This window comes from Quercus robur, chromosome 6 (genome assembly GCF_932294415.1).
Source record: "Quercus robur chromosome 6, dhQueRobu3.1, whole genome shotgun sequence".
Classification (NCBI taxonomy): Eukaryota; Viridiplantae; Streptophyta; class Magnoliopsida; order Fagales; family Fagaceae; genus Quercus; species Quercus robur.
Window position 1 is genome coordinate 22,939,775 of NC_065539.1, and position 12,607 is coordinate 22,952,381.

Sequence of the window (12,607 nt, forward strand, 5' to 3'; positions counted from 1 at the left end):
TGTATGAATATTCTCCTTGTAGAAAGCATATCAAATATCCACCTACATCACCTAAAAGAGCTCAAATACCTATAATAATTACTCATACAACAATAACAAAACTTCAATTAGTTCCAAAAAAAAATGAAGAATTAGTTATGAATCTTTAAGGGACTAATCAAGATTATTATATGTATTTTCTCAGCATTCTATTATATCTAAAAATAGAAAATCAATGGCACCCAAAATTTGATTTCCAATGAGCATTTATAATTAATATAAACATGTCTTTATACACTTGCAAAAATATGTAGATACACGCATATTACAGACACATACGTAATATATATTAGAGTATTTACAATGTGCATCATAGTAATGAGAGCTTTTGTAATGTGCACATCTAATTTGGATTCTAATTCGGATGGTAAGTGGATATAATAAATTATTCTCGAATTAGGGTATTAATTAAAAACTTTTGAGCTATAGAATTTACGCTTCAAATATCCCTATATTTTAGGGTATAGAAAGCTAACCCAATAGACAAATATTGGCATCCACCTTAATTTGTTGTGACAATAAGGCAGCTTAGTATTAGAATAGGCTTACTCTATTTTCAGCTTATTCATCTTAATTTAGTCTAATAGAGTAAATCAATCTAGCAAGGCTAAATAGAGTACAAACTCATGTCAAGGCTAAAGCATCTCACCAAGAAAAACTTAGTTTTTCAGCTCCCTGCATGAGGAGACACAAGGCAGCTTCCCACAATCATAATGTATAACATCCAATACCTTATTGTGAAGAAGCCTATAGAACACCACATCCCTTAAAAATTTCATGAACCATCCAGACCCACCTAATTGCACCCACCCTGACAAATATGAGGTAGCAATTAACCCAGCTGCACGCCACCTCCTTTTCTGAGCATATTTTGTTAAAGCTTGGGCCACCTCTAATGGCACAAGCCTTGATCTTTGAGCAATCAATTCCCCAAATTGCTGGCCCAAAACAACAGCATCTTTCAATGCTGCACATTCATTTTGGCCTAGATCAGGAGTCATAGGTTGCATGGCACCACCTGCCACTGTAATATTGCCCTTGCTTACATTTCCAAATATGATATCCCATGGAAACCTATGCAATAGTGGAGCCCATGTTATAGTGGAAAGGTCAGAGTGCTGCACTATCACTGTGTACAATTGAGGCAAGTCTTGGGCAAACTTATCAATCACTTCTTTTTGGATCACTTTCGGGTCCCTTGCCATGTCTTTACCTACAATGCAAAATGTTAGAACATGTAAGAATGTATTATGGGCCCAAGGCCCCAAACTCACTGTCTAGGTCTTTAAGCTTATATAAATGCCTCATCTGTACATTTTTAGATGAGAAATACTGAAATTACACTTACTCATTACATAAAAGATCTTAGTTACGAACTTGAGTGTGGTGTTAAGCTTGAAATTAAATTGATGCTATGGAATGCTTCAGCTTACTATCAAACAATTGTATAGACATCACAATATAATGTAAGCTGTCAGTGTTAACACCTAAAAGCACCATTATTGACTTTATTTTATAATAAATAGATGTAACACATGGATATTACATTCACCAGTAAATTAAAATTGGTGCACAAGTTAAATCTCTCTAAAATCAAAATTCATACATGATTATAAAGTTCATTGTCTTGAAAAAAAAATTCATTTAATTATTAATTTATCCGAGAAGTGCAAGATTTGTTAGTTTAAAATTCATTTTCGATTAGGGCAACATGTGTAACTGGTTTATCAACCAGTTTCTTCCAATTTATCTTTTATGCAAAAATCTAATACTAACCCTCTAACTTTCAACCATTTTCATTTCAGTCATCTAACTTTCTATTTTGTCATTTTAGTTCTCTAACTTTCAATTGTTGTTAATTTAATACTCTGTTAGACTTCAGTTACCTGCTACTATTAAGTGAGCCAAAACAATGTCATTTTGGCTTTTTTTTTCTTTTTTATCTTCTTCCTTATTATTATTATTTTTTTAATAAATTTCGGAATTAAAAGAAAATTAAAAAACTGTTATTAAAAAAAAAAAAAACAAACATTTAGGGGAAGAAGAACTCTTGGCTCCTGAATATGGATCAGACAACTCTTTCTCCGGAATATACTTCTCCTGAATAAATGCTTACAACTAAATGCTTGATAACTTCCAATACAAATAACAACTCCTTAGACTAACTTCGCATCACATCAGATTTATTAGGCTGGGACAACTACCAACCAAACTTATAATTAACTTTGAATAAATATTAAAGACAAATGTCACCCGTATAGCTGCCACATAAATTGCCCCTACACTCCCGCATCACTTGATTCGGGATTTTAGCTAGTAAATTTTTCTTGGGTCATTGTCCAATTCATTATTTGATGATGAAACACAAGGCAACTTCCCACAATCATACTGCTTATCATTAGATATCAATCTAGAAAAATGCCTATAGAATATTGAATCCCTTAAGAACTTCATAAACCATCCAGACCCATCTTGTTGCACCCAGCCCACTAGATACGAGCCCACGATCAACTTAGCAACACGCCACTTCCTTTCCTTAACATATCTTTCTAAGGCTTCAGCAACTTGATCTCCTGCCACAAGCTTTTTGTTCTTGATGATTAAGTTCCCAATGTGTCTTCCTAAAACAACAGCATCTTCCAATGCTGAGCAACCACCTTGTCCTAGGTCAGGTGTCATTGGATGCATAGCATCACCAGCCACTGTGATATTCCCTTTGCTCAGGTTTCCAAGTATTACGTCCCATGGAAATCTAAACAACAGGGGAGCCCAAGTCACTGTTGAAAGATCTGAATGCTGGACAACTCTCAAGTATGATGTAGGGAAGTTCTTGGCAAAGTTACTAATAACTTCTTTTTTTATCATCTCAGGGTCATGTGGGATGTCCTCACCTGGAATGATAATGATTGTTAGAATTTATAATAGTTAAAATTATTGAATTCAGTTTAAATTTTTGGGACAACCAATGATTTATAAAAAATACTCACTCCTTTTAATTGGTAATAGATTGGTGAGGTGACTAATAATACAATTTACAAATTCATTGGCAATTTTGACTCAATCAATCCAAATGATGTTGTCCGTCATTTCTTTGTTTTTAGAGTATCAAATAGCTGTAAACATGGACACAAAAATGAAAATATTTGATTGACGGGCATTAATATAATAGGTAGAGATCACTTAAGCCTATTAAGTTATAACCCAATTATGTAATATTAATTCTTCAAGCTTTTATTTATTTATATGTTTCTTTCATGTGAGATTTCCACTCACGCTTGTATACTCATGTTTTGGTAAATATGACTCTTAAACTTCCACTAGGTTTATTTTGCTTAGGGGTGGAGTAGCCTACTTGTATTAATGATCACAGTAAAAAGTTTGCGTGAGGTTAGGAAAACTAGCATAATCACTTAAAATTCAAGTCAAGGTAGCTAGTCTGAATTTGTACTCAATAATATGGACTCAATTTTGAAAACCTTTGACAAGATTAGTATCAATAAAAGATTTTATGAAGAGGCTTAACCTTTTGAGGATTGGCCTACGAGAAACCAGTAGACCTCTTTATCATTGAGGGCAGCAAAGCCAGCCCTTTTGCCAATAGTTACAAATTGTTGGACGTCAACGTCTAGCCCATGGCCTTCAGGAAATATGGCCAACCCACGCACGCCCCATCGGCCTGAACTGACAGGAGTGGTCAGTCCTAACCAACGGGCCACCACAGAGTGAACTCCATCACAACCTATCAGAGCCTGTAACATTCAAAATAGAGAAACAAATTTAACAATTAAGCATGTAAAGTGTAAGCTCTACTAATTAAGAGGTATAATATGGGCCCATAGTTGAGGCTAAGAGGTGCGTCTCAATATTATTATACTCAATAACATTGTAGTCTCTTTATTATAAAACATAAGGTTTAAGGTTTTATTTTTGGTAAATAAAAAATAGTTAGGAGAGGGGCAACTATTATGGCTTCTTTACTTAACTGTTACCTTAATAGCCCCTAATCACTCCCAAGCTTAGACTTCATTTATAATAAAATATAAGGAGCACTAACATGTCGCTAGTGGGAGAGCAGTGGCTCGAATCTAAGACGCTTTGCACATAATAAAGTCTTGTTGGCCTAAGGCCCCTTCTACTAGGCCACCAAACACGTTGGTAAGGTTAAGGTTTGACTCATGATAAATTTAGGATTTAATTATAAAGATTTATATGGTAATAGATTATAAAGAAAAGTTTTTACTTACAAGGATTTCTGTGGTAATATAAGGAATTTTTCATTTGTATAAAATAACCTTTTTGAGGGATTGTGCTTACATCAATGAATCTAGGCACCCAATTTTTCACAATTTTTTTTTTTTTAATTGCTACTTCTTCTTCTTCTTCTTCTTCTTTTTTTTCATGATTAGTGCAAAATAAAAATTGTATTAATGGTGGACTCAAGTGAAAGTGATGTTGTTCTAATCACTTCTAGCCAAGTTATTAAGGAAAAAAGTTATCCTTAACAATGTGGTTAGTATATAATTCACCTTTGCTTTGATGCTAACTCCATTTTCCATGTGAATGATAGCATAGGATGAGCCTTCTTCTGCCTGCAGGTTTACAATGGACTTGAGCTTGGAAGAGAAACGGATGGTGTCCACTGGCAATTCTTCTGCCAGAGCTTCCAATAAAGCTTTACGATGTATTGGTCTAGATTCATGTCCATGCCTGCGCCACCACAAGAGAGAAATAATGGGTCAAGCTTAGTGAACTGGGAGTTGGATCTGAAGGTGAAAACATGAAAGATACGGTTTAAGTAACATACTTATCAGGTTGGGGGAAAGCGAGCTGTTGAGTTGCTCCGGTATCAATATTTGTTACGTTCCCCCTATTATAGAAAAAAAAAATACAGATCAAAATCTTAACTATTATATGATAGGTACATGATCACATATTTTCTGGCCATAATGTATTTCCACTTATTCATATTAATTTTATTAGAGTGTGTAATGGAGATGAGATTTATGCACTCTTTGGATTTTTTTTTTTTTTTATATATATTTATTTTGTGAAAGTACAGTTATACTTTTATAATAAAAAAAAGCTTTAAATATATTTTTGGAAGGCAAACTTGAAAATAATATATTGTAGATAAATAAATAAAGCTAGAAGCTAATAAAGAAAAGCTAATCCAAACTTAATGTAGCTTTGTATTTTATTTTTTAATAATTTTTTCTCTTGCTTCTGATGTCATGCTCACATTAGACTCTCTCTCTCTCTCTCTCTTCTCCTCTGACTCTCTTCCTTCTTTACCTCCTCCATTCAACAAATCATCAAATTCATCAAGTTAAAAACCATATCATCAAACCCATATATAAATTTATGTAAATCATCAAAGAAGAAGAAGAAGAAGAAGAAGAAGAGGTCAAGAAGAAGATGAAGAAAAAGAGCAACGACTACAGGCTACGGCAGTAGCACAGGAAGAAGCAGCGGCTATAGCTGTAGCACAAGAAGAAGCATCGACAGCGCACAGCAGATGAAGGAAACGGAGGTCCTGCCATGGAGGTTCGCTTTTGTAGTGACCATGTGAGCTTCAACCTTGACCATAGAGGCCCATCCATGGAAGTTTTGTGGTGGTCAGGAGAGAAGAGAGTTGAGAAATGAGAGAGAATGTAAAGAGAAAAGAGAGATAAGAGGGACTGTGAGAACAAACAAAGTTAATAATAATAATAAATAAATAATTATTTAAATAAAAATGGTATATATTAATTAATAGTTAATCTAATGTTTTGTAAAAATAATGGTCTAAAACAATAAAAGTAGATTTTTATGTTAAAATAAAATGAAATATTTAAACAGACTGACGTGAATGCTTCCATAAGTGAGTGTGTGCGCAAATAAAAGTGAGCAAAGTGTCTTCAAAGGAAGTCTAAAAATTTCATGAAGAAATTTAAAATGGCATAGAAACACATAATTGTTATCTGAAATGGAAAAAGGAAATTCATGATATAAAAATGGTGCGAAAGTACAGTACTTTCTCAAAGGGGGAATAGTAGTGGTGAGCTTGTGAGCTACGCCGAGGGCTTCGAGGGCAAGCCAAGCATTTTGGTGAAGACCTATGGCTGCACCTATGGCTCTTAGCCCTTCTGATTTCTCCAACACCAATGCTTTAACCCCTACTCTCTCCAAGGCTATTGCTGTTGCCAAACCCGCTATACCTGCCCCTACTATCACCACATCATGCTCCTCCATCTCTCTCTCTCTCTTGCTGAATCTCTCTCTCTCTCTCTCTCTCTCTCTCTCTCAAATAATCTCAAGCATGAAGGAAAAATGGTGGGTGGTGTTCTATATATATACCAATTCTTTTAGAAATTTCAAAGACAAGTTCACAACATTATCTGTACTGGACCCGCAACCTTTTACAAAAAATGTATTTGCGTGTAGAAGGTACTGGTCAAAAATGACGAGTAAAAAGAAAGACTAGTCCAAGGATGGTTCTTTTAGAAATTTCAAAGACAAGTTCACAACATTATCTGTATTGGACCCGCAACCTTTTACAAAAAATGTATTTGCGTGTAGAAGGTACTGGTCAAAAATGACGAGTAAAAAGAAAGACTAGTCTAAGGATGGCCCAACATAATTTGAGACCTAAGGTAAAAAATTTATATGGGACCTTTAATATGTAAATATTAATTAAATAAAATTATTTAATACTAATCAAACTAAGGTTAATTTGATACATTAAATACATAAATAATACCAACTAAACTAATGTTAATTTCATATAGAGAATTGAATATCATAGTTGAATTATAAATATTAATAAAAGGAAATAAAAATATATTGTGATTGATAAAGATACTGTACGGCACCAAGATTCCAAAGCCCATACTGGCCTTGGGCCCAAACCCATTTAAGCCCCGGGCCCAAGCCCATACCGGCTTTGGGTGCAGGCCCAGCAGAAAGGTCCAGTTACCTTATGCCCTTCTTGAAACTGCCTTAGAGTAAAAACAAGTTTTGGGTATTGAGTTCCCAAAGTTGACCAGTTAAGCTTTCCCGGTCGAGCGTATGAGTCATGTCCGGGAAAATCATGATATGCACGGGAAATTGAGTTGCCGAACATAATCGGTCAAAATGGAACCAAGTTCCAAGATCATAAATGCTGCACCGCCCTTTCACCTAAACACCCACTTTAACCAGATAATACTGGACCTTCAGTAGCACTAACGGTGACTGTAATCATAATCTCCCCACTAACCTTGACTATAAATAGAAGAAAGTTGGGAGAAGAAGGGGTTCAGAAAATTTGAGAGAAAAGAGTCAAGTGAAGTGAATATCAATTGGGCGTTGCTTTGAGTCTCTCTGCCGAGAACGACCCATAGTAGGAAATCCTCTAACCCACTACAAATAAGTCGTGAGCCCAAGTGAACTAAGGCCCAGAAGGCTTATACTTGGTTCTTACAGATACTTTATTTTGGATATAAGACGATGCATAGTTAAGTAAAGTTATAATTTAATTTTATATTTTATATTTTGATTTTAAGAGAGAGAGATAGATATTATTTGGTGTGTGGTTTTGTAGGATATTAGTTTACAAAAATTAAAGTCTCAAACTATCAGGGGAGAGTAATCTATAATTGATGATTTAATATATTTACATCATCTTTTTGAAATATATTAGGGTTTCAATTGAGTTAAGGTTCTATTGGTCTCATAATTTGAGAGTCTTAATAGAAATGAAAAAGAAAAATACACTAATTTAAAGCACTATAAAATGTTCAATATATAATGTGACATTGTCTCTCATTGATGAACTTTATCAATTTAACTAATGAATGTTTATATCATTTTTTATGATTAATAACATGAAAATTTGCAAGTCATTAGTAAAATTTGTAGTATCCTTAACATCACTAATAAAAAAAATTTACAATATTTAAAATATATATATATAAGTTTTATAAAAATTTGGACTTTTAACTATGAAAAATAGGACCTTTTTCTTCTAAAAAAATTTTTGTTTTTTGGTGGGCCCGGCCTAGGCCTTGAGCCGGCCCTGGTCACTAGTCAAAAATGTTGGACGGTTGTGCAAAAGAGAATGTATTCAATTCTTAGACGAAGGAAAATATATATGGATACTTATGTTCCGACTGTCAACACCATCACGTTAAAGAAAAACTTTGATTAAGAAATTCAAAACAAAGGAGAGGCTGCACATGTGACTATGTGAGCAACCTCTCCTTTTTGTTTTTATTGTTATTTCACTATATTCGCGCACGGCAAGCGGAACCGAATGCCAAATTGTTCACTAAAACTGTACGTCAACCATTTGATATTTTTTTATTTTTTCTGCTAAAAAAAAAAAAAAAAACCATTTGACGTTTTGACTGCACATACAGTGGAAACTGGAAAGGGTACAATCAATCGTCTAAAAGAAAGTCAATTCCTTTGGATTTATTCAAATGAATATAAATCGGTAGAGCATTTATTCATTATTTACCTTTTTTTTTTTTTTTAATATATTTATCAACAAATTTTTTATTTTTTTCTTTATTTTATTTAAATATTATTTCTTTATTCATACATTATTTTTTTTAAACATTCTTTATTTTTTAATATTTTTTTATTCATTCTCAAGAACTATATATTTGAAAATCTCCTAATGTGTAAAGATTTTAAAATTGTAGGTGGTCTCTTTTTTTCAATGGATCCCGTGAAGCACTTGAGATAACAATATAATGAGTTGTTAATGTTTATTATAATTTGAAACTTATCATATTTATGTTATTCTTGTGCAAAATTTTTTTTTTTTAAATTTATCAAATCTATCTTAGTCTTGAAATTTATCAAATTTATGCAATTTAGATTGAATTTATCTCATTAAATTTTCTCTAAAAATATTTATTAATTTTACCTTTTTCGGGATTATTGTTATAATATTTTTAGTGAATTTTATTTATTATTATTCATTCATTTATCATTAACCCATTTTTTAATTTTTTCAAAAAATGAAAAAAAAAAAAAAAAAAAAACTCTGATCATAATTTTTTTTTTTTAAAAATTTATCATTAACCCATTTCCCCCCCCCCCCCCACACATGGACACACCCCTTTCATATCTACAACCCATTGTTGCGACCACCACAGACACTCCTTTATGACTCAAAGACTCATTATGGTTTTGAAATCAAAACCGAACCGTACGGTCCAACCCAGTTAATCGGGAACCCCTCTTGGAACAGTTCTTTTAACCTTGAAAGTTCAAATAGCGTATATAACACTATGAACGTTTAGACCCCAATATACAAATTATTAATTCAAGCTTAATATCAAATAGTTAATATGCGGAATATGAACATAAGCTTAACAAGGAATTGATAAACAATCTAAACCAATTAAAATCACATTCACAGCAGAAATTAAATGGCAAAGATTAAGGAAAGAGAGATGCAAACACAAGGACAACAAACGATGTGTTATCGAAGAGAAAACCGAAGCCCTCGGTGTAAAACCTCTCCACCACCCTCCAAGCGGTAAATAATCCACTAAAAAATGTAGTTGGGATACATGCACAGCAGAAGACCCTCCAAGTCTAATTTACCCAGTGTACCTAAGCCCTCCAAGCTCCAAGCTCCTACTCCAACGAGGTTATGCCTAACCTATTTCTTTTTTAGCTTACCGGATTCCGCTATAGACCATAGCATCAACCAATGTGAAATTGGTCCTTTCCTAACTGCTTCCCAAACACCAAATGGCCTTCTCACAGATGTGAGTATGATGAGAAAAGGTTTTGGTAATGAACCTCTCAAGAATGTAACAATGGAGAGGGTGAGAGTAGAGGAATTTGAAGAGTCTCTATGTGAAGATTGGGGATGAGTCAATCTTATTTTTCTCTAGGATTTCTCTCTCAAAATTCTCTCTGGAAGCTCTCTACATTTCGTGGGTATAAGGGGTATATATACTAGGGTGAGAAAGGAATGCGAAGAGTCAGGTTTTTCAAAACAGAGCTAGTTGGCGGCTTGGCCTCGCGACTTGACTGAGCTGCGAGTTCCAGCCATGAGGTAACTGAATGGCTAGTCTGTACTTTTTGTCCTGTAGTGCTCCAGCTGGCATGACGCTTCAACTTTTGGCATGCTTAGAACGTGTGCAACTTCTGGCGGCTTGCAAGCCGCGAGCCACCCGCGAGATCCAATCGCAAGTCCCTGCTACTTTGCACAATCTTGAGCATTTCTTCACACTCTTTCACACACTACCCTTACATGATTCCCACCTAAATACAAGGTTACTAATTGCTAAAATACAAGCAAATTTGGCACGGAATAAAGCCAACAAGATGATTGATAAAATTCAACCTTATAAACCTCAAAAGCCATTTTACACAAAAAAAAATCCAATATACTGTATGAACCGTGGTCAAACCGCACAAGTTTAAGAACCGTGACCGGGTCTCACAGTTCAAGCCAAAGCTTAAAAAAAAAAAAAAAAAAAAAAAAAGGAAGCAAAAACGACTTTTCTCTTGTAAAACACTGTCTTTACCAATTTGTGCCATTTTCTCTCTTGAACTCTTGTCTTTTTTTCACTACGCCTCACCCTCAACTCCGAAATTGCAGTCCCAAAAAGGCCAAAACACACTAAATCCACATAAAATAAAATAGAAATGAAAGAACAAACATTTTCTTTACACTTTCTTCTTCTAAGTTTTCCTTCTTCTTCTTCTAATTTTGAGGCCTTGTTTGGTAGAATAGTTAAACAACATATTTTCAGTTTTTAAATAATATTACACATTTTTTCACCCACACGTATTTCAAAAAATTACAAACAATATTACTCAAACTCCTCTACTAAACAGGCCCTGAATTTTCCTTCTTCGTATTGTTTGGAGCATTCTCATTAAGCCTCCTAAATGCTATTTTTTAGCATCTTAACCCCCAAAAACCAACTCCATCAAAACTCTTATATGCTATAAAATTTACAATCTTGCTACAGTGCACTCTCATTTTTGAGAGCGAACTGTAGCAGTATTGTATAATATTTTATTGATTTTAATTCTCTCTCTCCTCAGACTCTTATACTCTCCCTCAAACTCTCATACTCTCCCTCAAACTCTCAGACTCTCCCTCTCATTCTCTAGTTCTCCCTCACAACCCAGACATCATCTCCCTTCCCATTTCATCATGCTGCCTCTGTTCTAAGGAGCATTTAATCTCCGTTAAGCTTCAATGGTTTGTGGTCAGTGATTGTGGTCATAATTTGGTGGGTTTCGTGGGTCTGATTTGGTGGGTATCAGTGGTGCTCAATGACAGTTTTGATGGGGTTGAGATCGGGGTGGTGGGTTTTAGCTGGGGTTGAGCTCAAGGTGGTGGGTTTTGTTTCGGGTTGAGAACAAGGTGGGTGAGTGGTGGTGGGTTTTGGTTGGGGTTGAGATCGGGGTGGGGTGGGTGGTGGGTTTTATGGTGGCGGCGATGGAGGTTTTGTGGTGGGTTTTCTGTTGTGGTTTGTGGTAGTGGTTTTGGTTTGGCGTGGGCCGTGGGTTGTGGGTCATCGATCTTGGGTTTATGTGTGTGATGGGTTTTGGTTGCTACAATGGTGGTGTTGTGACTTGTCATGGTGGTGCTGTGACTTGTGGTGGTGGTGGCTGTGGTGGGATATGGTTGCTATAATGGTGGTTATGGCAAGTGAAGCGATGGTAGGGGTGGTGGAGGAGGGGGTTGGCTGGTTGCTATAGTTTTGTGTAGTTGTTTTATTATTATTTGGGATAATTACACATAACCCACCTGTGGTTTGGGCGAAAATCACTTTGCCTACCCATGGTTTGAAAAGTATCACTTAACCCACCTGAGGTGTGTTTCCATCACTCTCCGTAACCCACCTCGGTCTCTGCCGTTACAAAAACACCTTTTAACCCCAAAACAAAACATAACGCGAATCAAAACACCCAAAACTCAAACACTTTTCGAGAGAGAAACCTGAGGTGCGATCAGCTTGTTCTTCGTGGTTTGGAGCGTCTGGAGAGGGAGAAAACACTTGTTTTACATCATCGAAGCTAGGTAAGGTATGCGTGATTGCTGTTCATCTGCATTTGGGTCTATTCTTGATTTAGGGTTTCAGATTTTGTTCAAGTGCGAACTTACTATGTGAAAGTCTAAATTTGTACTTCCCAGGAATCGTGTTATGTTGATATGTCTTCATCAAGTGGTGATTTCTCGGGTTCATGTGGACATATGTGCAATAAGCAGACTTGGGTTTTGAGAACAAGTTTGAGTTTGTACAATTTTGGAAGGAGGTTCTTGGGTTGTAGCTGTTATAAGGTTGGTCCTAAGTGTCCTTTCTTTGTTTGGATTGATAACCCAACCTGTCCTCGTGGGAATGAAACTACACCTTTGACTCTAGAGAAGATGTCTAGGCGTCAGAGTGCTCTCCAACTTGCCAATGAGAGGGAAAGGACAGCTCTGGAAATGGTAGAAGAAGCTAGGCAAATGGCTGAAATGGCTCTTGAAGAGGTAGCCAAAGCGAAGGAGAGGGAGAGAAAGGCTCGAGCTGTCTATGTAAAAGTTAAGGAAAAAGCCATGTTTGCTGAAGAGAAGCAAAGA

The 12,607-nt window shown here is 35.4% G+C and overlaps 1 protein-coding gene across 3 annotated transcripts in view; it reads right to left on the reverse strand.

Moving 5' to 3' along the window:
- LOC126733299 (monooxygenase 2-like) overlaps positions 1–6,367 on the reverse strand; it is a 65,466-nt gene extending 59,099 nt beyond the window's left edge. The window contains exons 1-5 of one of the 3 annotated variants that reach the window (XM_050436534.1): positions 6,053–6,338; positions 4,844–4,906; positions 4,566–4,746; positions 3,563–3,788; positions 2,119–2,930 (exon numbers count right to left, since the gene is read on the reverse strand). In XM_050436534.1, the coding sequence (XP_050292491.1) occupies positions 2,353–2,930; positions 3,563–3,788; positions 4,566–4,746; positions 4,844–4,906; positions 6,053–6,270 (1,266 nt within the window). In that variant the 5' untranslated portion in view covers positions 6,271–6,338 and the 3' untranslated portion in view covers positions 2,119–2,352. Of the gene's footprint in view, positions 1–2,118; positions 2,931–3,562; positions 3,789–4,565; positions 4,747–4,843; positions 4,907–6,052 lie in introns of those variants that run through there. The other 2 variants (XM_050436538.1, XM_050436537.1) reach the window with 2 other exon arrangements.
- Positions 6,368–12,607: the final 6,240 nt, after the last annotated feature.